At 39.4% G+C, this 25,961-nt stretch overlaps 1 protein-coding gene across 2 annotated transcripts in view; it reads right to left on the bottom strand.

Annotated features, from left to right (window-relative positions):
* Positions 1-1,878: 1,878 nt before the first annotated feature.
* Positions 1,879-25,961, bottom strand: part of PIWIL2 (piwi like RNA-mediated gene silencing 2) — a 76,006-nt gene continuing 51,923 nt past the window's right edge. The window contains exons 21-23 of one of the 2 annotated variants that reach the window (XM_055299856.1): positions 5,092-5,345; positions 4,533-4,640; positions 1,879-3,709 (exon numbers count right to left, since the gene is read on the bottom strand). In XM_055299856.1, the coding sequence (XP_055155831.1) occupies positions 3,553-3,709; positions 4,533-4,640; positions 5,092-5,345 (519 nt within the window). In that variant the 3' untranslated portion in view covers positions 1,879-3,552. Of the gene's footprint in view, positions 3,710-4,532; positions 4,641-5,091; positions 5,346-23,306; positions 24,982-25,961 lie in introns of those variants that run through there. The other variant, XM_055299857.1, reaches the window with a different exon arrangement.

Raw genomic sequence — 25,961 nt, 5'->3', positions numbered from 1 at the left:
TTTGTCAGTGTTCTGGATTTTGGCCAGACTAGTAGGGGTGTAGTGGTATCTTGTTTTAATTTGTAATTCTGTAATGACATGTGATGTTGAACACCTTTTCATATGTTTATTATGCCAACTGTGTATCTTTGGTGAGATGTCTATTTAGGTCTTTTGCCCAATTTTCAGTCTACTTTCTTATTATTAAGAGTTCTTTATTTCAGATAAGTCTTATATCAAATGTGTTTTGGCAAATGGTTTCTCTCAATCTGGCTTTTTTTCTCATTCTCTTGACTTTCTTCATTTTTTAAAGGCAGAAAATAAATTCAGACAGGAAAACTTACTAAGAAACTCAGGTAAGACTATTGGTGGGAATGTGAAATGGTGCAGCCACTCTGGAAAACTGTGTGCAGGTTCCTCAGAGAGTTAAAAATAGACCTGCCCTACGACCCAGCAATTGCACTGTTGGGGATTTACCCCAAAGATACAGATGTAATGAAACGCCGGGACACCTGCACCCCGATGTTTATAGCAGCAATGTCCACAATAGCCAAACTGTGGAAGGAGCCTCGGTGTCCCTCGAAAGATGAATGGATAAAGAAGATGTGGTCTATGTATACAACGGAATATTACTCAGCCATTAGAAATGATAAATACCCACCATTTACTTCAACATGGATGGAACTGGAGGGTATTATGCTGAGTGAAGTCAATCGGAGAAGGAAAACATTATATGTTCTCATTCATTTGGGGAATATAAATAATAGTGAAAGGGAATAGAAGGGAAGGGAGAAGAAATGGGTAGGAAATATCAGAAAGGGAGACAGAACATAAAGACTCCTAACTCTGGGAAACGAACTAGGGGTGGTGGAAGGGGAGGAGGGCGGGGGCTGAGGGTGAATGGGTGACGGGCACTGAGGGGGGCACCTGACGGGATGAGCACTGGGTGTTATTCTGTATGTTGGCAAATTGAACACCAATAAAAAATAAATTTATTATTAAAAATAAAAAATAAAATAAAAACAAAACAAAACAAAAAAAAACAACAACAAAAAAAAGAAACTCAGGTAAGGCTAAAGCTAAGTAGGGAGCCACAAAGTAATAGTAGGGTCCTTCTCCAATATTCTCAAATCACTGAGAAATTTCAGGCACAAATTTTGTTTTTAATATAGAAAGATATTCTATTTATAAAACTGTGTTTTTTTCACACCATTCAATAAAATGCTACCCATGTCAAAAGGGCCCTGTAACATTGTACAGAAATTAAGTTCTCTCTAGTGGTGCCTACATGGTTCAGTTGGCAGAGCACGTGACTCTTGATCTTCGGGTCATGAGTTCAAACCCCATGTTAGGCACAGAACCTAATTTAATTAATTAACTTATTTATGCATGCCTACTTAAAAAAATTAGGTTCTATCTAGAATGAGTTCAAGAAGCACCAAATCATTTCAGAATGGAGTTTCTAAATAAACAGAAGGAGACATAGTGGTGAAACAAGCAGCCAGGGTGCTTTTGGAAGGCATTTTTAAGGGTTACAGAAAGAAAAGCATTATTAAAAAAAAGGGGAAGGGAGAGGCCACTCTTGTAGGTGGCTCTCACATAGACAATAGAAACTGATGGGAAAAGAGATTTGAAAAACAAGACTGCACATAGACACATCCCTCAATTGTCCCAGAAGATAACTAGTGTCTTTTCCAAGAAATCTTACTATCAGGTCACAGTGAAATTACCTTGCTACTAATACTACAGCTGCATCTTGCATAATGAATAGTAAATTAATAATTGTAACAAGTGTTGCAGCTCTAGGAAGGCAAAGAACTATATATATCAACAGCACTATTTCAAACACAAATTCACATTTATACAAATTTGTTTTTATTTCCCAACCCACAGCTCAATCATTTCACAATAATACTGAAAAACAAGGCAAGAAAACAGGAATAAAAAGTGAAGAAATATTTGTATTATATTCAAGCATTTGTCTTTTCTGATTATATAAGAGAAAATGAGTATTAGGAAATCCAACTTCAAAGGAGAAATTCAAAATGCTTCCAAAGAGAATCAGAAAGCTGATCTGTAAAGCCAGAGACCAGTGATCCAATTTGTTTGATTCAGTGGTTTTAGATTCCAGGTCTTAGCCTTACCCTTACTCTACCCTATGTCCTGTACTCCAAATGAAACCAGAAGTGCTCTTAAGGACTATCACACTCAAAGTTCTTCAACAGAACTTTGAAGCAAAGGCTGGGCACCGCAACAAACTGAAGACTTGCTTGATTTTCTTCTTCTAAGGAGTTTTTAAAGCTAAAGTTTCTCTTCTCACAGACTGTCATATAAAATGGGAATTTGTTTGTCCCCTCCATGCCATCACACCAAAAAATAAATAAATAAAAATTCAAAAAGGGTAAATGACACTGGCTTTTAAAACCAGCTAAAGAAAGTTAAAACTGAATTAACCCTAAAGGGGTTAGAAGATTTTAAAACAGGGAAAAGTAAACACAAAAAATCCCACAGGCATAGTGACAACTTGCTAAACTGAAATGCCTGGACTTTGGCAGGAGTGTCGTGTTTTCCAAAGCTGACTTCTGGAAATCTTACGCTGGATTCAGAAAAATTCCTAACAAAATGAGCCAACAGTCAGGAATAGGTTATTGAGCAGGGGAAATCAATGATTCCATTTACAAACACATCAGCAAAGAGAGGCCACGCACCTGGGAGGAAGGTTTAAGGAAGGTTCACACTCTGTCATGAACCTTTCTAGCTGCTGAATTTCACCATGTTCTCATTCTTAATTTAAAAGCTGAAGCTTATTAAAGATCAGTAATAGAGCAAGTGTGTGTCAGGGGTGAAGAGTGTAGGAAAAAATCAACATAGGGCACTGTAAAGCAACTAAAACATACAGAAAAAAACTTTATCTGGCTTCTCTCAGGAGACTAAGGAATGACTTAAAGGCCCCTTTCAAAATCTTCAAAGCCAACTTGTATCACAGGTGTCATAAACTCAATCCCCAGACAAGATGAGGTCAGAAGGGCCTGAATATGCCACTAGCTGGTTTTACTACGTGCCTTTCACACTTGCCAGTAATAGCAATATCTTGAAAACTTTGCCTCACAGGCCTTTTTATTACCTTTCTCAGTTGCCCAAATAAAGTAACTGTCTACTTTAAGAAACTTGGAATGACTTCATTATCACCTCTGGCGCCAGAAATGGTAACTGCTTAATAAGCAGAACTTATAAGGTGTAATTTTTGCTTCTGCAGGTCTCCACAGCTCATGTTGGCTGTGGAGGCTCTTAAAGGATCCCCCATATTCACCCTTCCATCTATGCAGGTACAGTACTGCCTCTGTTTGCTCTACAAAGACCACAAGGCAATTTCCAGCTGACATTTAGAATGGAACTTATTTCTTGGTGCTATCAGGTATAAAAGAAAAAAAAAAGAAAAGGCATCTTATTCTACTGGGTTGGTGAAAAAACCCCACCAACACAAAAACCATTTCCATCCCTGTTGCTCCTACAGGAGTACAGCTGAGTTCAGAACTCTAACCTCCCTAGCCAGCCCACATCCTGGCCATCCAGTCACAGGAAGAACAGGTTTTCGCACAACTGGATGGCTGGTTCATGATGCAAGATTTGTCCTGACAGGAAAGCAAGCTTGTGGGCATACTTGCAAGGAGCTGGAACTCTGATGGTGCCAGGCCAATTCCAGTACATGTGGCACAATTTGAAAGTCAACCTGTAGGCCAAGAAGAAAATACGATCCATATGACTCTCCATCTTCAATTTGGGAATGATTCTGAGTGTATGACACACAGCATACTTTTAAAAAAACTGAAAGTCTGAGAAAAACATGATGCAACTTTTGGGAATCATAATTTTTAAGTGCGATTATTTCTTTTCCACTATTTGTAAATCAAGAGGACATGGGTAATTTCCCTCTCTTTAGGTGCCCCCCCCCCCCCCGTTTTTAGATCGAAACAAAATAAACACAGGAGAACTTTTTTTCCTCCCTCAAGAATAGGCTACAGAAGAGTAAGTACCCTAGCAAAGTACTGATATAATCTGAGTCCAAGGACACTGGGTCTCAAAACTGGCTATATGTCATAATCATCCAGAGCAGTTTTTATTTTTTTTTATTTTTATTTATTTATGATAGTCACACACACAGAGAGAGGCAGAGACACAGGCAGAGGGAGAAGCAGGCTCCATGCACCGGGAGCCCGACGTGGGATTCGATCCCGGGTCTCCAGGATCGTGCCCTGGGCCAAAGGCAGGCGCCAAACCGCTGCGCCACCCAGGGATCCCCAGAGCAGTTTTTAAAATAAAAAGGCCTCAGAACGCTGGGGGTAAGGTATCACTAATTTTTTTTAAAGCTCTTCAAATAATTTTAATGTGCACATGAAATACCAATCACTCTTGAAAAAGATACCATTATCAAGAAAGCCAAAAAGAAATTAAAAGGGAAAATATTCTGGAGGGCGGGGATTGACCCCATTTTAGCTAGCTGGCCAGAATTAATTACGAGAGAGAAAGAGTAAGTTATCTCTCGGTCAGTTTACCTCTGCATGTGATCAGGGCTCAGGTTTGCAGTGTTGAGAACACAGACGTAATGGGTAGGAATGCCACAACCTTGCCGTACATGATGAGCAAGAAGGTAGAAGTCCACCCTAGGAAGGAAAAAGTACAAAGGAATGATATGGTCAGATTTGGCTAAAGATAGCTGGAAAAGATCTTGGCGATCACTTTGGCTCCTTCACCTAAGGCTCAAAGAGGTCAAATGACTGGATCAAGGAAACACACAGACCACACCATGATTACAATGCAGGTTTCCAGACTCAATAGGTTATTTAAGAATGGTAGTAGAAACCACCAAATCTGCATGCATAGGCTTAAAAAAGCATGCATAACCTTAGGAAAAACGTGTGTTCAATATTTTATACCTAAGAAGTAAAAGATTTATTATTGGCTTTTTAATTGTTTTTGAAAATACTTTATAACAGTAAAATCTCTGAGGATTCCATTCCACATCTTTCCCGGCAACTTCCCCATTCCAGTACCTAGGGAACAGATAACTCCTCCAACCTATTCTTACTAAAATATAATGTTTTCCCGACTTACCACTCACAGCTTGTTATGGTATGATCTACCACAGTCCCAGGGGAGGGAGTCACAAAGTGCTCAGTAGCAGCCAGGTACAGATTGGTGCTGATTTTCTTCTGAACTACAAATACTACCATCTTGGGCTGATAATTCTCAAAAGCTTCAAAACACTTCTGTAGCTGAGGAATCTCATAGTTGGCAACCGTCTTTAGTTGGCCATCAGACACTCCATCACGGTACACTACGATCTTCTCTGGGAGACAGTGGTTTACCTGCAACGACACCCTGCTGAGATGAACTGCGGGGCCAGGGACAATGACCCCTTAGGGAGAGGCTCACTCAGCACAGCCTGGAGATCTGGCAGCAGGGCCCAAACCCCCCAGAAGGGAAGAGGGGAAAGTTTCTAGTCATTTCCAGACTTCCTCAGGGTAGTAAAACAGAAATGCTACAGCAAAGGTGTTATAAAATATGAAAGCAAAAATAGACCAGTGATGAGTCACATATATAATAAGGCACAAAAATAGTATGAACGTTAAAAGGAATGGTAGGGAAATTATGGGGTGACTCCATCTTCCTTTGACTTGGATTTAACATGAATTACTGTCTAGGCAAAGAACAAGGTAAACTGTTAGAGAAATTCTAACACATGACTGCACATTCTACAGATCCACCATCTTCACATTTTTTGTGTACAAGCAACATCCAAAGTTGCTAATTAGTGAAAGGGTCCTTTATTAAATGTTATCCTGTAATCAGGTATAATGTGAAACATTTTTAATTTAACTAATTAATTAGCAAAAAGTCATGGTAAATTGTCTATGGATCCAAATCAAATTTGCTAGTTTGAATCAGTTTGAATAATAATCTGTTTCCTGTTTAGAAAATATAATTATGGGATCCCTGGGTGGCGCAGCGGTTTGGCGCCTGCCTTTGGCCCAGGGTGCGATCCTGGAGACCCGGGATCGAATCCCACATCGGGCTCCCGGTGCATGGAGCCTGCTTCTCCCTCTGCCTGTGTCTCTGCCTCTCTCTCTCTCTCTCTGTGACTATCATAAGTAAATAAAAATTAAAAAAAAAAAAGAAAATATAATTATCTTCTAGCTGGGTTTGATTTCAATAGTTTAAGAGAATAAGATGCTCTATTTTAAACTAGAACTTCCCTGAAAAGTGCTTTAGTTTGTTTACTTATTTAGTTTTTAAAGATTTTATTTATTTACTCATGAGAGACACAGAGAGGCAGAGACATAGCCAGAGGAAGAAGCAGACTCCCTATAAGGAGCCCTATGTGGGACTCAAACCCAGATCCTGGGATCACACCCTGAGTGGTGGGCACACAATTGCTGAGCCACCCAGGCATCCCAAAAGTGCTGTAGTTTAATTCACAGTAAGTGGCAGTTTGATTCTAATCCAGTGGTATAGGTTACTCACAATTTCTCCCCAAAACCTAAATTATTACTGAATTAAATACACACACACAATACATTCTTTTTTCCCCACACCACTCATTATTCTTAAGTTTCAATTCAAAGAATACTTTTTAAAAATAGTCATTTAGAATCTTTCTGGGTTTAAGTTCAGAATTTCAAATATTTCATAAATTTTTAAAAAACACCTCTAGTGGGATCCCTGGGTGGCGCAGTGGTTTAGCGCCTGCCTTTGGCCCAGGGCGTGATCCTGGGATCCAGGATCGAGTCCCACGTCAGGCTCCCAGTGCATGGAGCCTGCTTCTCCCTCTGCCTATGTCTCTGCCTCTCTCCCTCTCTCTCTCTCTGTGACTATATCATAAATAAATAAAAATTAAAAAAAAAACACCTCTAATATGTCATTTACAAATGTGTATTCAACTTCACAGTCCAAAACTGAAATTATTGCTCCAGTTTGTACTACTCTTTTGTTTTTGTGTTGTCTTTGGCTGTCCAGCATCTATTCTACCTTTTTTGGTAAGAACATTTAGTTTCCTTCTACCCCCAGTAGGGTAAGTCTGCTAAGGACTATTAATTGAGGTGCCTTTCCCACATCCAAGATTTTTCAGCACTCCTGATCTGTGGGGCTAGATAATTCTCTTTTGCAGGGGCTGACACTATAGGATATTTAGCATTCCTGGCCTCTACTCACTAGATGCCAGTAGTAATTGCCCCCAGTTGTAACTAAAAATTCCTCTAGGAATTGCCCACTGGGAGGATAAAACTGCCCTTAGCTGAGAACCAATGCACTAACCAGAGGTCATAAAGGTAACTCAAGTAGTGCCAACATAAGGCTCCTCCTTGCTCTGAATCTTGAGCAGAGAATGAAAATCACTTGGATTTCAGTCCCTCTGTGGTAGTGTCTCTTTATGTCCTTGCTTCTGGAACTTTAGGAGCTAACCTGATTCCTATCCATTTCCCAGTTTTATGGGGTTATTTTCAAGATTTTATTTATTTGAGAGAGAATGTACATGGGAGAGGAAGAGAGAGAGAGAGCACTGGCATGCGCCATAGCACAAAACAGGCAGGCAGCTGGAAAGGGAGTAGACTTCCTGCTGATCAGGGAACCTGACCTGGGCTCAATCCCAGGACCCTAGGATCATGACTTGAGCTGAAGACAAATGTTTAACCGACTCTGCTACCCAGGTGCCTCATTTCCCAGCTTGAATGCTAAACCTTCTCAGCAATCCTGAGACTCTCCATAATTGTATCAATTAATTCCTATTTTGCTAAAATTAACACATTTCTGTGACTTCTCAAAGACCTTACTGATACACTGTGTTAAAAGGTGGATACAAAAAAAAAAAAAAAAAAGGTGGATACATGGGACACCTGGGTGGCTCAGTGGTACAGCGCCTGCCTTTGGCCCAGGGCATGATCCCAGGGTCCTGGGATGGAGTCCTGCATCATGCTCCCTGCATGGAGCCTGCTTCTCCCTCTGCCTGGGTCTCTGCCTGTGTCTCTCATGGATAAATAAATAAAATCTTTAAAAAAAAATAAATAAAAGGGGGATACCACCAAGTTAGATCAGGGAGAAACTCTCAATTCCCAGATATGGAAGCAGAGAGGAAGGGTCCTGGATCTGAACTCTGACTCTGTTCCTTGGCTATGCTCTTGAACACTTTCCTCAGTTGTAAAATGGAGATAAACAATCACCTTACCTTCTTAGCAGAGTTAAGAGGGATGAAGTGAAAAATATATACAGTTGAACATTGAACATGAGCTTTAACTGTGTGGGTCCATTTATATATGATTTTTTTTCAATACAGTACTGTAAATGTTATTTTTTCTTCCTTACGATTTTTCTTAACATTTTCTTTTCTCTAGCTTACTTTGTCATAAGAATGCAGAATGTGACACATTTAACATACAAAATATATGTTGTCTGTTTATGTTATTGGTAAGGCTTCTGGTCAATGGCAGGCTATTAAGTTTTTGAGAAGTCAAAAGTTATACACAGATTTTTGACTACATGGCGGGCTGGTGCCTCTAACCTTGTGTTGTTCAATAGGCAACTACATTTATCTTTAAAAGCTATTGAGAATGAGCTAGATCAAGGAAATACAGAAATTTCGAAGCAATGAGAAGGGACATAATGAGATCAATAGAGTGAAAAATAGAATCATATTCATCTGAAGTATTCACTGACATCACCTCTTTCTTTAAAATTTGCTAACCAACCACTGAGTGTAAGATACTATCCTTGGCCCTATACAATCTGCCAACAGAAGTGAAAGACATGATTCCTGTCTTATCAAGGGGCTTAAAAATCTAATAATAGTTAACAATGGTAACTTTTCTAGGTCATCTAATCCAGTATCCTCATTTCATAAATGATTATGATCTAGACAGGGATCAGGATATAAAATAAATCACAATATTGAAACATAAATGTTAAATGCATATTACTAAAGCCACTTCAGTACTGTAAGAGTAAATACAGTAAATAAGTTCATGAGTACTCTGAGAGCAGGATTACACTTGTCTGATGTGGTACTGTTAGCAGTGACTATAATGGCAAGGATCAAGTAGGAAATCAGTATCTTCTGAGAGTCTGAGATGTTCTTTTAGGTATATCTCCATTCATTCACAGAACACTCAATGCCACTAAATGCAAGCAATTGTGCTCAGAATTTAAAAATTAGTTTTATACCATCCAAATATTCATGGAACCCAAATTAAAACTGGAGAGACAGACACATAAAATAAATGCTCAGGATAAATTATAAATAACGTAACAAAGGGGTAAATAAAATACTGTAAGAACAGAAAAGTATAATATACTTGTCATCTGGAGGGAGAAATGAACATTATGTCTCAGGAAAATGTATACTGAAGGATCAGCAGACAACTCAAGCAGCAAAGAAGGGTAAAAGGATTCCAGATAGAACATAGAATACAAGCAAAGGCTTAAATTATGGCTGGAAAAAGGGTAAGAAAACAACTAGGGTATAGCGGTAAGAAAACCACTATATGATCAGTCACACATTTGAAAAACTGCTCTGGCAACCATCTAAAAAACAGATCAAGGGATCCCTGGGTGGCGCAGCGGTTTAGCGCCTGCCTTTGGCCCAGGGCGTGATCCTGGAGACCCGGGATCGAATCCCACGTCGGGCTCCTGGTGCGTGGAGCCTGCTTCTCCCTCTGCCTGTGTCTCTGCCTCTCTCTCTCTCTCTCACTGTGTGCCTATCATAAATAAAAATTAAAAAAAATTAAAAAAAATAAAAATAAAAAACAGATCAAGGGCGCCTGGGTGGCTCAGTCAGTTAAACATCTGCCTTTGGCTCAGGTCAAAAGGGTCCTGGGATTAACCCTCACATTAGGCTCTCTACTCAGTGTGGAGCCTGCTTCTCCCTCTCCCTGCCTGCCGCCCCCTACTTGTGCTTTCTTTCTCTCTCAAATATATAAAATCTTTTTTAAAAAATTAAAAGTTAAAAAAATTAAAAACAGATCAGTGATGATTAAGAATGGGTATTAGGACTACATTACTTCCAGTTCAGGATGTCAAGACACCAAAAACCTTTATTCTTATGGTAACACAAAAAAATCAAAAGGTAAAAATCACACTTCCAGGGGGCCCTGTGTGGCTCAAGTTGGTTAAGCGTCCAACTCTTGGTTCTGGCTCAGGTCCTGATCTTGCAGTCACAGGACTGAGCCCCACACGGGCTCCATGATCCGCTTGGAGTCTGTTTCAGATGCTTTCTCCCTCTGGCCCTCCCCCCTGCTCATGCATGTGTGTGCTCTCTTTCTAAAATAGATAGATAGATAGATAGATAGATAGATAGATAGATAGATAGATAGATAGATGGATGATAGATAGATAAAATCTTTTTTTAAAAAAATCACACTTCCATATGGGACTATCAAAGACCAGCCGATACAAGAAAGCCTTGATAAACTGACTTGGACAAAAGCCTTCACAGATGAGCAGTGAATTTCTGAAACACCCAGGAGACAAATGCCAAGAGTGAGTGTGGGTAGCAGGAAGAGGAGGCCTAAAGCTGGAGAAATTTTATCAAGAACAGACCAGACTGACGGGATTCTGAGGAGATGGTGGAGGAGGAAGAACAAAGAATTTGTTCCCCACCCGCTCACCTCCAGATAACAAATGCACTAGCAGAATACACCTGATATAAACAGTTTTGGAATGCTAGAGTTTGTGGAAGGCTTACAACATCCCAGGAAGACTTGGACAGTGAGAGGAGAAATAACCTGCAGCCCTATCTCCATGCTCACTGACACTGCTCAGTACTGTCCTACAGATACTGGGATCTGTGCTCTGATTGCTGCTTCTGATTACATGTGTGCAAACAGGCAGGGAGCTATTCTTGCTGCCATCTCTCTCTCCAGCTAAATTGACTTCCAGAGGATTTAATGAGCAAGTGTCATCCTCCCCCATGCTCTTCATTTTTCTCTTTCTCCTTTTTTGAGGGTCAGGCACTGAAGACTAGACATTCAAATACAACTGCATATATGTCAAGACTCTGTGACAAATGCATGCCCAGACAAAAAGCTCAAAAGAACCAAGGAGGCCTTAAGTCCCAGCACTCATAGCCTAGAGCAATCAAAAAGGAAAACTAACAAAGAACAGCCAAGCCCTGAAGAAGGGGAAGAATTTGATTTCCAAAGTTACCACATCATTAGATTCAAATGTCCAGTTTTTAACAAAACTCACAATGCAAACAAACAGGAAAGTATGGCCCAAAGGAAAATATTAAATCAAGACAAACTGTTGCTGGGATCTTTGGGTGGCACAGCGGCTTGGCGCCTGCCTTTGGCCCAGGGCGCAATCCTGGAGACCCGGGATCGAATCCCACGTCGGGCTCCCGGTGCATGGAGCCTGCTTCTCCCTCTTGCTATGTCTCTGCCTTGTCTCTGCCTCTCTCTCTCTCTGTATGACTATCATAAAAAAAAAAAAAAAAAAAAAGACAAACTGTTGCTGACAAAGACGTCATGGCAGTTATAATGACCAAAGGCCTTAAAACAATGATTTTAAAGATGCTCAAAGAACCAAAGAGAGATATGGACAAAGTAAACAAAAGTGGAAATATTAATAAAGAAAATACCTAAAAAGTAACTAAAAATAACTTCTAGAGTTGAAAAGCACAATAACTGAAATGAAAATTCACTACATGGATTCAAATCCAGAGCTGAACAAGCAGAAGGAAAAAACCAGCAAACTGGAAGTTTGTATAGTGGATATTATTGAGTCTAAGGAAAAAGACTGAAGAAGAGAATAGTGCCTCAGGGACAATAGGACACCATCTAGCGGGACAACCTAAGTATCATGTGACTCCCAAGAGAACAGAGAGAATATCTGAAAAAATAATGGCTGACAACTTCCTAAATCTGATGAAAGACATGAATATAAACACTGAAGAAGCTCAATGACCTCCAAGTAAGATAAATTCAAAGAGAACCACACTGATGACACATGATCAAAATTTCAAAAGCCATAGACAGAATCCTGAAAATACGAAAAAATCACCATACACACAAAATGCTCAGTAAGATTATCAGCAAATTGATCATTAGAAACTCTGGTGACTAGAATGTAGTGAGCTGATATATTTCAAAGGGTAAGAGAGAAAAACCGTCACTCAAAACTTATACCAGCAAATTATTTCTTCAAAAAGTAAATAAATTAAGACATTCCCAGATAATCAAAAGTTGAAAGAGTTTCTTGCCAAGAGGCATGTGATGTAAGAAATGCTCAAGGGAGTCCTGTAGTGTGAAATAAAAGAATACTTGACAGGGGCACCTGGGTGGCTCAGTCAGTTACGCATCTGTTTTTGGCTTGGGTCATCATCCTGGGATCCTGGGATGGAGCCCTGCATGACGCTCCCTGCACAGCTTCTCCCCCCCCCCACACACACACCCTTTCCCCTGCCTGTTCTCTCTCTCAAATAAATATTTATTTTTTTCTTTTTTTTTTTTTAATTTATGAGAGAGAGAGAGAGAGAGAGAGAGGCAGAGACATAGGCAGAGGGAGAAGCAGGCTCCATGCACCGGGAGCCCGACGTGGGATTCGATCCCAGGTCTCCAAGATCGCACCCTGGGCCAAAGGCAGGCGCCAAACCGCTGCGCCACCCAGGGATCCCTCAAATAAATATTTTAAAAAAAATAAAACAAAAGAATACCTGACAGTAATGTGTAGCCATGTGAAGAAATTAAGATTTCAATAAAGGTTAAGTATGATTTTAACAATTGTTGGAAAAAAAATTGTTGGTACATTTTAAATTTTTCTACATGATTTATGAGATTAGTAAATTTTTAAAAAGTATTACTCTAGAACTTAGTAAAGGGACACCTTGGGGGTGGCTCAGTGGTTGAGCATCTGCCTTTGGCTCAGGTTGTGATCCTGGGGTTGTGGGGTCGAGTCCCCCTTCGGGCTCCCATGGGGAGCCTACTTCTACCTCTGCCTATATCTCTGCCTCTCTCTTTGTGTCTCACGGATAAATACATAAAATATTTTAAAAAATAATAAAACCTAGTATTGTATCACTTTGGTTTGTAACTCCAAATCTTGCTTTTTACAAAATTTAAAGACCAGTGTATTTAAGAGGATTATCAGTCTAAGTTTTGGGGCACATAATGTATAAAGATATATAATTTTATGATATCAACATCTAAAGAGGTAGAGATGGACCGCTAAAAGAGCAGAGTTTTTATATATTATTGTTGTTAAACTACTATACATTCAAATTAGAGTATTAGAACTTTAGGATGTTAAATATAATCCCCATGTTAACTGCATGGAAAATAGCTACTGAGGGCATTTGGGTGACTCAGTTAAGTGTTTACCATTGGCTCAGGTCATGATCCCAGGGTTATGGGATCCAGCTCCCCACATGGGGAGCCTGCTTCTCCTTCGCCCTCTGCCACTCCCCCTACTTGTGTCTCTTATGCTCTGTCTCAAATAAAGATCTTTAAAGGTTTTATTTGAGAGAGAGCCCACAAGTGGGGAATAGGGTCAGAGAGAGAGAAGCAGACTCTCTGCTGAGAGGGGGAGTCCAATGTGAGGCTCGATCCCAGGACCCTGAGATCATGACTTGAGCTGAAGACAGATGCTCAACTGACTAAGCCACCCAGGTGCCCAATAAATATTTTTTAAAAAAGAAAACAGCTACTGAACATACACAAAAGGAAATGAGAGCACCCTCGACAAAATCAACACAAGGAGGTCCACACCAAGACACTTGAAAATTAAAATGGCAAAAAGCAGGATGCCTGGGTGGCTCAGTGGTTGAGTGTCTGCCTTTGCATAGGCCGAAAGTAGAGATAAAGATAGTAAAAGAAAAGAAAATAGTTACATTCACTGGAAACCACAAAACCCTATCAGCTTATTTTTCAGCAGAAACATTTCAGGTCAGAAGGAGTGGCATGATATAATCAAAGTACTGAAAGGAAAAAAATGTCTGTCCAAGAATTCTTTAACCAGCAAGGTTATCATTCAGAATAGAAGGAGATAGTTTCACAAACAAAAGTTAAAGAAGTTCATCACCATTAGACCAGCATTATAAGAAATATTAAAGGAATTCTTTTTTTTAAGTTTTATTTATTCATGAGAGACAGAGAGAGAGAGGCAGAGACACAGGCAGAGGGAGAAGCAGGTTCCATGCAGGGAACCTGACGTGGGCCTCAATCCCGGGTCTCCAGGATCACACCCCGGGCTGACAGCAGTGCTAAACCGCTAAGCCACTGGGGCTGCCCAGGAAATTCTTTGAGTGAATAGAAAAGGCCATAACAGGAGTAAGAAAATTATGAAAGGAAAAAAATTTCAAAAGTAAATGCAAACACGTAAGTAGGAGATTAATCACTTATAAGACCTGTATAAAGGTTAAAGCACAATAGCAGTAAAATAAATTATACCTATAAAAATCAGTCAAGGGAGTCATAAAATAAAAGAATGTAAAGTAGAATATATACATACACCATGGTTGGTGGGAGGAATAAAAATTTAGTGTTTCTAGAATGAGTTCAAACTTAAGCAACCCCTAAGATGTTATATATGAACCTAACAGCAACCACAAATCAAAAACCTTAATAAATACACAAAAAATAAAGAAAATGGAATCCAGGTATATCACTAAAGAAGGCCATCAAACTATTAGGCAAAAGAGGAAGAGAAGGAAGAACAGAGAAGAACTATTAGAACAACCATAAAACAAGTAGGGGCGCCTGAGTGGCATGCGCACAGACACACACACACACACACACGCCCATAGAGGAATATTACTCAGCTATAAAAACTGAGATCTTGCCATTTGCCAGAACATGACAGACCTAGATGGTATTATGCTAAGTGAAAAAAGAGAAAAATAAATACCATATAATTTCACTCATATGTGGAATTTAAGAAAGCAAACGAATGGACAAAGGAGACAACAGACAAAAAAAAAAAAAAAAACCCACTTAAATACAGAGAGCAAATTGGTGGTTGCCAGAGGGAAGATGGGTGGGGAAAATGGGTGAAATAGAAAAAGTGGATTAAGAATTCACTTGCCTTAATGAGCACTGCATGATGTGTAGAATTGTTGAATCATTATACTGTATACTTTAAACCAGCATAACACTGTTAAACATACAATTAAAAAAGAAATGAGAAAGGAATTTAACCATTTTACTACCAAAAAAATGATCAAAGAAAATAGTAATACAGTAAATGGAAAACAAAAAAAAGCTATAAGGCACATAGAAAACAATCAGCAAAAGGACAGAATTTCTCTCATTACTTTAAATGTAAATGGATTAAATTCTCCAGTTAGAAAAAGACGGGCAGAATAGATTAAAACACATGATCCAACCATATGCTGTCTACAAGAGACTCACTTTAGATCCAAAAACATATAGATTGAATGTGAAAGAGTAGGAAATGATATTCTGTGCAACAGTAATGAAAAGAAACTAGGGGGGCACCTGGGTGGCTCGGTTATTTTTATTTTTTTTTAAAGATTTTATTTATTTATTCACGAGAGACACAGAGAGAGAGTCAGAGACACAGGCAGAGTAAGATGCAGGCTCCACGCAGGGAGCCCGACGTGGGACTGGATCCCAGGACCCAGGATCACGTCCTGAGCCAAAGGCAGATGCTGAACCGCTGAGCCACCCAGGCCTCCCGACTCAATCAGTTAAACACCTGACTCTTGATTCTGGCTCAGGTCATGATCTCAGGTTGTGAGATCAAGTCCTGTGTCAGGCTCTGTTGGGTGTGGAGCCTGCTTAAGATTCTCTCTCTCATCATCCCTCTGCCCCTTCTAAAAAAATAAAAGAGAGGAAGAAACTAGGAATGTCTATACGAGTATCAGACAAAATAGACTTTAAATCAGGCTGATGTCTGGAAGATCCCTCCAAATAATAATCACTTGCTGGAATTAGCACTCCACCCTACTTCTCCCAATTCTGCTACAAAAAGAGAAGTGAAAGTAGAACTGAAAAGCAGAAAGAACCCATATTCACATATTCTATAGCTGCCTGCAAGTTTTCATTCCAAAGGCAATACCTTGGCCCTCCTCCCTCTAAAGCCAATTACTAGTCAAAACCAGTCTAGTCCTACATAAACTTTGCCACAGTCAGAACCACAACAGCAAAAGGGGTTGATCAGAGCAGAGTTTCAGCTTCTTAGGCTTGAAGCAAATAACTGATGAACTTCACATCTGGTGATTACTCATGAGATATAAGGCTGTGGCAAGTGTCAAGAATTTAACTTGGGTTTTGATTTTCACACTTGAGTAGAAGGAAATGCTGGCACTCGGATGCAAAAACTGGGTTTCAGCAGCCCCTGAGATACCAAAGTGGAGAGGCCATGCAGATCGTTGAGGATAAGTCTAGGAGCTCAGTGTGCAAGGACTCCTAGTATTGACTAGGGTGTATGTCCTCCGGGGTCCCATCTTTCCCTACCAGCAGTCCCTGCAACATTCTAGGGAGTCCATAAAGTAAAAAAATATTTTTATACTACTGCTACACTATCTGCCATATTCCCTGTAATTCTTTCATAAATATAGACTAGAATTTTCCAGAGAGTAAATGATACATAACATCACAAAAGAGTAAATGCAGAATATTTATGTGTATTTTGCTAACCCAAACATTAAAGCCTTTTGCAAAAATGTAAAACAATGGGTCTCTTCTCACTCATCTTTGGAAGTAGTTATCTTTAATTAAAAATGTTATTGGGGCACCTGACTGGCAGAGACAGTAAAACATGCAACTCTTGATCTCAGGGTCATGAGTTTAAGTCCCGTGCTGGGTGTAACGTTTACTTAAAAAATAAATAAAATAGGGGAACCCTGGGTGGCCCAGCGGTTTGGCGCCTGCCTTTGGCCCAGGGCGCGATCCTGGAGACCCGGGATCGAGTCCCACGTCGGGCTCCTGGTGAATGGAGCCTGCTTCTCCCTCTGCCTATGTCTCTGCCCCTCTCTCTCTCTCTCTGTATGACTATAATAAATAAATAAATAAATAAATAAATAAATAAATAAATAAATAAATAAATAAATACAAAAATATTATGCTATTAACATGTATTGAATCTGTACTTTTTGTTATCCTATTTTTTACTGAAATATAATTGACACAGGAAATTAGTTTTAGGTATACAACACATATTTATACATACTGCAAAATCATCACCAAAATCAATCTAGCTGATATACATCACCACATATAATTACAATTTTTTTTGTGATAAGAACTTTTAAGACCTACTCTGTTAGCAACTTTCAAATATACAACATATGGTATGATTTTTTTTTTTTTAAGATTTTGTTTATTTATTCATAGAGACACAGGGAGAGGGAGAAGGAGAGGCAGGGAGAGAGAGGCAGAGACACAGACTGAGGGAGAAGCAGGCTCCATGCAGGAAGCCCGACGTGGGACTCGATCCTGGAGACCCCCATGCTGCAGGCAGCGCTAAACCGCTGCGCCACTGGGGCTGCCAACATATGGTATGATTAACTATAGTTGCCATGATGTATATACATCCCCATGACTTATATAATTTTATAACTGGAAGTTTGTACCGTTTGACCCCTTTCAATCATTTTGCCTACTCTCCTCGCTCCCCACCTCTGGCAACTACTAATATGTTCCCTATAAAACTTGGGATTTTGTTTTTTCTTTAAGATGACAGCTGTAGGGTGCGTGGATGGCTCAGTTGTTGTTTCTGACTCTTGGTTTTGGTGCAGGTCATGATCTCATGCATCTGGAATCAAGTCCCACATTGGGCTCCATGCTTAGTGGGGTGTCTGCTTGAAGACTCTTCCCCTCTGTTCCTCCCCCCCCCCTTTGTGCACATGCACTCTCCCAAATAAATCAATCTTTTAAAAAATGACACATATAAACTCATATGGTATCTGTCCTCCTCTGACCTATTTCACTTACCACAATGCCCTCATGGTCCATCCATGTTGTTGCAAATGGCAAGATTTCATTCTTTTTAATGGCTGAGTTATATTCTACTATAATACATATGCCACAATTTCTTTACTCACCTATTGATGGATAATTAGGTTGTTTCCATATCTCAGCTACTGCAAATAATGCTCCAGATACCATTTTAAGTTAGTGTTTTCATTTTCTCTTCAGATAAATACCCAGAGACAGAATTGTTGAATCTTATGGTAGTTCTGTATTTAATTGTTTTTAAAGATTTTATTTATTTATTCAGGAGACACACACACAGAGAGAGGCAGAGACATAGGCAGAGGGAGAAACAGGCTCCATGCAGGGAGCCTGATGTAGGACTCAATCCCTGAACTCCAGGATCATGCCCTGAGCCGAAAGCAGAGCTTAACTTAACCACTGAGCCATCCAGGCGTCCCTGTATTTAATTTTTTGAGCAAATTCCACACCGCTTTCCATAGTGGCTGCCCCAGTTTACATTCCCACCAACAGTCCACAAGCGTTCCCTTTTCTCCACATACTCACCAACACTTATTTTCTTACTGTATTTAATTTTTCAAGATTTACTTATTTGATATAGAGCAAGTATAAGCTGGGAGGGGCAGAGAGAGAGGCAGACTCCCAGCTGAGCAGGGAGCCTGCCTGACTCAGGGCTCACTCTTAGGACCCTGGAGTCATGACCTGAGCTGAAAGCAGATGCTTAACCAACTGAACCACCTGGAACCCCCATTATCTAATTTTTAAAAACGATTTTTAAAAAATATTTTATTTATTTATTCATGAGAGACACAGAAACATAGGCAGAGGGAGAAGAAGGCTCCCCGTGAGGAGCCCGATGCAGGAATCGACCCTAGGTGACTGGGATCATGACCTGAGCCAAAAGTAGCCACTCAATCACTGACCCAGCCAGGTGCCCCTTTAAAAAAGATTTTGAGGGAGTGTGTGCATACGTGCATGCATGTGCACACACACAAGTAGGGGGAGGAGTAGAGGGAGTAGCAGACTCCCCACTGAGCAGAGAGCCCAATGTGGGAGTATATCCAAGGACCCTGGGATCATGACCTGAGCCAAAGTCAGACGGTTAACTGACAGAGCCACCTAGGCACCCCACCAGTAACTAATTTTAGAACATTCATCACTTAAAAAGGTAATCTCATACACATTAGCAATCACCCTGTGTTCCCCCCCATCCTGGAACATACCAATGTACTTTCTGTTTCTTTGGATTGGCCTATTCAGAACAAACAGAATCATATAGTACATGGTCTTTTGTGACCAAATTTCACTTAGCATTTTCTCAGTTCATCCATGCTGTAGAATTATGAGTCCTTCATTCCTTTGTGTGGCCAAATAATATTCCATTGTGGGATAGAGCACATTTTGCTTATACATTCATCGGTCTGTGGACATCTGGACTGTTTCCATTTTTTAGGGGTGCCTGGGTAGCTCTGTCGGTTAAGTGTCTGCCTTGATCTCAGGGTCCTGGGATCAAGCCCCATGTCAGGCTTCCTGCTCAGAGAGTAGTATGCTTGACCTTCTCCCTTTCCTTTGCCCCTCCCCTGTGTTCATGTGCATTCTTTCTCCTCTCAAATAAAATCTTGAAAAAAAGACTATTTTTAGACCACTTTTAAATTCACACCAAAGAAAACTGAGGTGACAATACAGAGTTCCCACATACCACCTCTCCAACTTACAGTTTCACATTACCATATTGTATTAGGGTGGTACATTTGTTACAATTAATGCACAAATATTGATACATTGTTCTTAACTGAAGTCCCTAACTTATATTAGGGTTCACACTATGTTGTACATTCTTCAGACTTTGACAAATGCATAATGTCATGTATCCCATCATTACAGTACCATATATAATAGTTTCACAGCTCTAAAAATTCCGTGCTCCCCCTATTTATCTTTCCCTTCCTTACACTCCGAAACCTCTGGCAAACACCAATCTCTTTTCCATTTCCATAGTTTTTTTTTTTTTCCAGATGTGCTATAGTTGGAATCATGCAGTATGTAGTCTTTTCAGACTGGCTTTTTTCATTTTGTAATATGCATTTAAAATTCCTCCATATCTTTTCAGGAATTGATAGCTCACTTCTTACAGCTGAATTTTAATACTTCATTGTCTGGATACACAGGTTTAGTTTTCCATTCACATATTGAAGGAGATCTTGAGTGCTTCTAAGTTTTGGCAATTGTGGATAAAGCTACAATGAACACCTCTGTGGAAGTTTTTGCAATGTCGTTAAGTTTTTGGCTCATTTGGGTAAATACTAAGAAGCGCTACTGCTGAATATCATGGGGAGAGGGTTAAATAGGCTCCACTCCCAATGTGGGGCCTGAACTCATGACCCTGAGATCAAGAGTTGCATGCTCTACTGACTGACCCAGCCAGGCACCACAAGAATCTTTTTCTTTCTTTTTTTTTTTTTTAAAGACGTATTTATTAGGGATGCCTGGGAGGCTCACTGGTTGAGTGTCTGCCTTCAGCTCAGGGCATCATCCCAGGGTCCTGGGATGGAGTCCTATATCTCTGTTTCTTATGAATAAATAAAAAATCTTAAAAAATACATATTTGAGACAGAGAGATCACACATGCATTGGAGGGAAGGTCAGAGAAAGTGGGAAAGAGAAAATCTCAAGCATACTCCATGCTGGGTATGGCTCCCAAAATGAGGCTTGATCCCAGAATCCTGAGATTATGATCTGAGCTGCAACCAAGAGTCGGATGCTTAACTCAGCCCCCCAGGTGACTCTTTTAAGACTCTCTTAAGACTTTTGAGGCAAGGTGCCTGGTTGTCCAACTCTTGAAGTTCAGGTCATGATCTCAGGGTCAGGATTAAGCCCCACATTGGGCTCTGTACTGGGCATGGACCCTGCTTAAGATTCTTTCTCTTCCTCTACTTTACAACGTCTCTAAAAAGAGAGTTTTGAAAGAAACTGTCAAGTTGACTTCCAAAGTATCTGCACCATTTTTGCATTCCTACCAGCAACGATGAATGAGAATTCTTGTTTCTTCACACTTTCATTGGCATTTGGGGTCATCTGTGTTTTGGATTTTGGCCATTCTAATAGGAATGTGGCGGTATCCCACTGTTTTATTTTTTTATCCCACTGTTTTATTTTTTTATTATTTATTTTATTTTTAAATTTATTTATTTATGATAATCACAGAGAGAGAGAGAGAGGCAGAGACATAGGCAGAGGGAGAAGCAGGCTCCATGCACCGGGAGCCCAATATGGGATTCGATCCCGGGTCTCCAGGATCGCGCCCTGAGCCAAAGGCAGGCGCTAAACCGCTGCGCCACCCAGGGATCCCCATCCCACTGTTTTAATTTGCAATTCCCTAATATTATCTTTTCATGGACTTTTTTTTGTTGTTGCCATTTTTCTATCTTTTTTGGTGAGGTGTCTGTTAAGTCTCTTTTTTTTTAAGATTTATTTATTTATTTATGTTAGAGAGAGAGAGGCAGAGACACAGACAGAGGGAGAAGCAGGATCCATGCCGGGAGCCTGATGCGGGACTCGATCCTGGGACTCCAGGATCGTGCCCTGGGCCAAAGGCAGGCGCCAAACCGCTGAGCCACCCAGGGATCCCCCTGTTAAGTCTTTTAATCAGATTGTCTTCTTGAGTTTTAAGAGGTCTTTGTATATTGTATATTCTGGATAATGTTCTTTATCAAATAGGTGTTTTGCATATATTTTCTCCCAGTCTGTAGCATCTTTCCATTCTCATGGTATCTTTCACAGATAAGTTTTTAATTTTTTTAAAAACGTCTTAAGTAATCTCTACACCCAAACCATAAGTTTGGGGGCTTAAACTCACAACCCCAAGATAAAGAGTCACATGCTCTTCCAACTGAGCTACCTGGGTGCTGTAAGAAGTTTTTAATTTTCATTAAGTCCAACTTACCCTTTCTATTATGGATTGTGCTTTTGTATCTAAGAAAGTTATTGAAACCCAAAGTCATCTAGATTTTTTCCTGTTACCTTCCAGAAGTTTTACCATTTTGGATTTAAAATATAAACTTATGGTACCTTTTAAGTTAATTATGGTAAGAGAAAGGTGATTAGATCTTTTTTATGCAGGTGAATAGTTGTTCCAGCACCATTTGCTGATAAAGACTATCCTTTTTCCATTGATGTGTATGTGCTCCTTTATCAAAGATCACTAGACTTCATTTATATAATTCTATTTCTGGGCTCTCTTGTTCTGTTTCATTAACATCTATTCTGCTGCCAAGCCCACACCACCTGGATTACTATAGATTTATATTAACTCTTTGAGTTGGGAAATGTCAGTCCTCTGACTGTTCTTCAGTATTGTGCTGGCTGTCCTATGTCTTCTGCCTTTATGTGTAAATTTTATAGATTTCCACAATATAACTTGATGAGATTTTGACTGGAATTGCATTGACTCAAAAAAAAAAAAGTAATTGGATTGACTCTATAGACGGAGTTGAGAAGAACTGACACTGAGTCTTCCTATCAATGAACATGGAACATCTCTCCATTTATTCTTTTTTATCAAAATTTTAGTTTTCCTCATGTAGATCTTGAACCAACTTTGTTAGCATACTTTAGGATTTCATTTTTAGGTGTCAGTATAAATGGTATTTTTAAAATTCAAATACCAACTGTTTACTGCTGGTATATAGGAAAGAAACTGACTTATATATATTAACCTTGTATCCTGCAACTTTGTAATTTTTGCTCATTCCAGGTTTTTTAGTTGTTGATTCCATGCGGTATTTTCTGTAGACAATCATTCTATCTGCAAACATTTTTCTTTCCAATATTTGTATATCTTATTTCCTTTTCTTGTCTTTTTGCATTAGTTAAGGCTTTCAGTATGATGTTGAATACAAATGATGAGAGGGGAAATACACATGCCCAATCTTACGAAAAACTAGTGTCTTGGGACACCTGGGTAGCTTGGTGGTTGAGGGTCTGCCTTTGGCTCAGGGGATCCCAGGATCAAGTCCCACATCGGGCTCCCCATGGGGAGCCTGCTTCTCCCTCTGCATGTGTCTCTGCCTCTCTCTCATGAATAAAGAAAATTAGCCACCTGGGCCACTCAACTATAGGGTTTTTGTAGATGTTCTATTATTAGGTTTATGAAGTTCTCTCTCTATTACTAATTTTTTGGGAGCTTTTGCTATTTTTTTAAACCATGACTGTCAACAGAATTTTGTCAAATGCTTTTTTTTGCATCTATTGTTGTGATATTTATTCTTTAACCTGTTGATGAAATGGATCACTAGATTTTTAAATGTTGAACCAGCCTTGTATAACTGCAACACAACATGGTGGGTGTGTTCTTTTTCCAAGCATTGCTATAACAACCAACCACAAACTGGATGGCTTTGAACGACATTTATTCTCACAGTTCTGGAGGGTGGAAGTCCAAAATTTAGGTATCAACAGGATCATGCCTCCTCCAAAGGATTCTATGAAAGAATTCTTCCTTGCTTCCTGTGGTTGCTGGTGGTTGCTGGCAATCCGTGGTGTTTCTTGGCTTGTACATACGTCATTACAATCTCTGCTTGCACATTCACAACAGCTTCTCCTCCTCTGTGTCTTTACTTCTTCACATGGCTTTCACCCTATGACTCTATGATCAAATTTCCCTCTTCTTATAAGAGTATCAGCTGCTGGATTATATATAATCCATCCTAATTCAATCACTGCATCTTGACTTGGTTGCATCTGCAAGGACCCTACTTCCAAATAAGGTCACAAGTTCCAGGTGGACATGCATTTGAAAAGGTATGTAATTTTTTTACTTTGTTGAGGATTTCTGCATCACCTAATGTTCATGAGAGATATTGCTTTATGGCTTTACTATAATCTTTTATCTGTTTTTGGTATGAAGTGGTATCTCATTGTGGTTTTGATTCCCATTTCCCTAATTATTAATGATGTTAAGTTCTTTTCCTGTGTTTTTTCTTTTTTAAGAGGGGAAGGGACAAAAGGAGAGAGAAAGAATCTTAAGTAGGCTCCACACCCAACACAGAACCTGACATGGGACTTTATCTTAGAACCCTCAGATCATGACCTGAGCCAAAATCAAGAACCAGATGCTTAAGGGATTGAGCCACCCAGGCAACCTTTCATGTATTCGTCTATTTGTATATAGTCTTTGGAGAAACATCTATTCAAATGTTTCTTGGTTTTAAATTGGGTGATTTTTCTCTTTGTTGTTGAGTTGTAAGAGTTCTTTATGTATTCTGGAAAGTAGACCTTTACCAGGAATTTCAGATGAATGATTCTGTCCCATTTCATGGGTTGTCTTTTTACTTTGATGGTATTCTTTGAAGTAAAAAATAATAATAATAATAAAAATTTGGGCAGCCCCAGTGGCGCAGAGGTTTAGTGCTGCCTGCAGCCCAGGGCATGATCCTGGAAACCTGGGATCGAGTCCCACATCAGGCTCCTGAATGGAGCCTACTTCCTCCTCCTCCTGTGTGTGTGTGTCTCTCTCTCTTTCTATGTCTATCATAAGTAAATAAATCTTTAAAAAAATAATAAAAATTTAATTTTGATGAAATACAATTTACCTGTTCTTCTTTACTTGCTTTCACTTTCAGCGTCACGTCTAATACATGGTCACAACGATTTACACCTATGTTATCATCCAGAATTTTAAAGTTTTGGTTCCTATATTTGAGTGCTTAATCATTTGGAGTTAATTTTTTACTTTGTGTGGGGCAAGGATACAACATCATTCTTTTTTGCATTTGGATTTCTAGTAGTCCCTGCATCATTTCTTGGAAAGACAATTCTTTCTACCCCTGAACAGCACCCTTGTGAAAAATCCATTTACCATAGGTACATGGGTTTGACTCAGTTCTATTCCACTGATCCCTAAGCCTATCTCTATATCAGTACCAAACTGTCTTGCTTATTCTAGCTTTAATAAGTTTTGAATTCAGAAGGTGTGAGTCCTTCAACTTGCTCTTCTTTTTCAAAATTGTTTTGCTTATTCTGGACTTTTTACATTTCCACATGAATTGGAAAATCAACTTGTCCATTTCTGCAAAAAAAAAGAATGTTACATTCTTAATACATATTTCATTGAACTGTAGACTAATTTGGGAAGTATTGCTATTTTAACAATATAGTCTTCCAATCCATTAATAAGTGATGTTTTTATTTACATCTTCTTCGATTTCTTTCATGAACATTCTGCAGTTTTCAGTATGTCTTGCCCTTCTAAGTTTTTCCTACATTTCATTTTTGATCACTGCTAGTGTACAGAAGTATAACCAATTAGTGCATTTTTTTGAAGATTTCATTTATTTATTCATGAGAGACACACAGAGAGAAGCGGAGACACAGGCAGAGGGAGAAGCAGGCTCCCCGCAAGGAGCTGGATGTAGGACTCAATCCTGGATCCCAGGATCATGCCCTGAGCCAAAGGCAGAAGTTGAACCACTCACTGAGCTACCCAAGCATCCCTCATTAATTCATTTTGATCTTATATCCTCAATCTGGCCAAACTAATTGATTAGCTGTAATTGTGTAATCTTCAAGGTTTTCTATATGTAATTTAACATCATCTAGAAAGACATAGTTTTCTTTATATCCCATCTAGATGCTTGCTGCAGCTTTCTTGTAATATTTTTGTTTAAGCTTTAGTATCATGGTAATATCAGCCTCATAGTCTGAATTGGGAAGTGTTCCCTCCTTTCCAATTTGATGGAAGAATTTATGAAAAATTGGTGTTAATTCTTCTTTAAATGTTTGGTATAACCAAAAAGATTCAGCAGTTTGTCTTTCTCAGGGTCTGTGCATTTCATTTAAGTAATCTAATTTCTTGGGATATAGCTGTCTACAGTATGTTTTTATAATCCTGTTTTCCCCATTTGGTCAGTAGCGATGAATGTCTCTTTTTTCATTCCTGATCTTAATAATTTTACTCTTCTATATTTCATGGGTGTTTTAGCTAAAGGTTTGTCAATTTTGTTGATCTTTTCAAATAACCAAGTTTTGGTTTCACTGACTTTTCTCTAT

Source organism: Nyctereutes procyonoides, unplaced genomic scaffold (genome assembly GCF_905146905.1).
Source record: "Nyctereutes procyonoides isolate TBG_1078 unplaced genomic scaffold, NYPRO_anot_genome, whole genome shotgun sequence".
NCBI classification, from domain to species: Eukaryota; Metazoa; Chordata; class Mammalia; order Carnivora; family Canidae; genus Nyctereutes; species Nyctereutes procyonoides.
The sequence above is the reverse complement of the archived record's forward strand: the minus strand, read 5'-3'. Positions and strand labels throughout refer to the sequence as shown.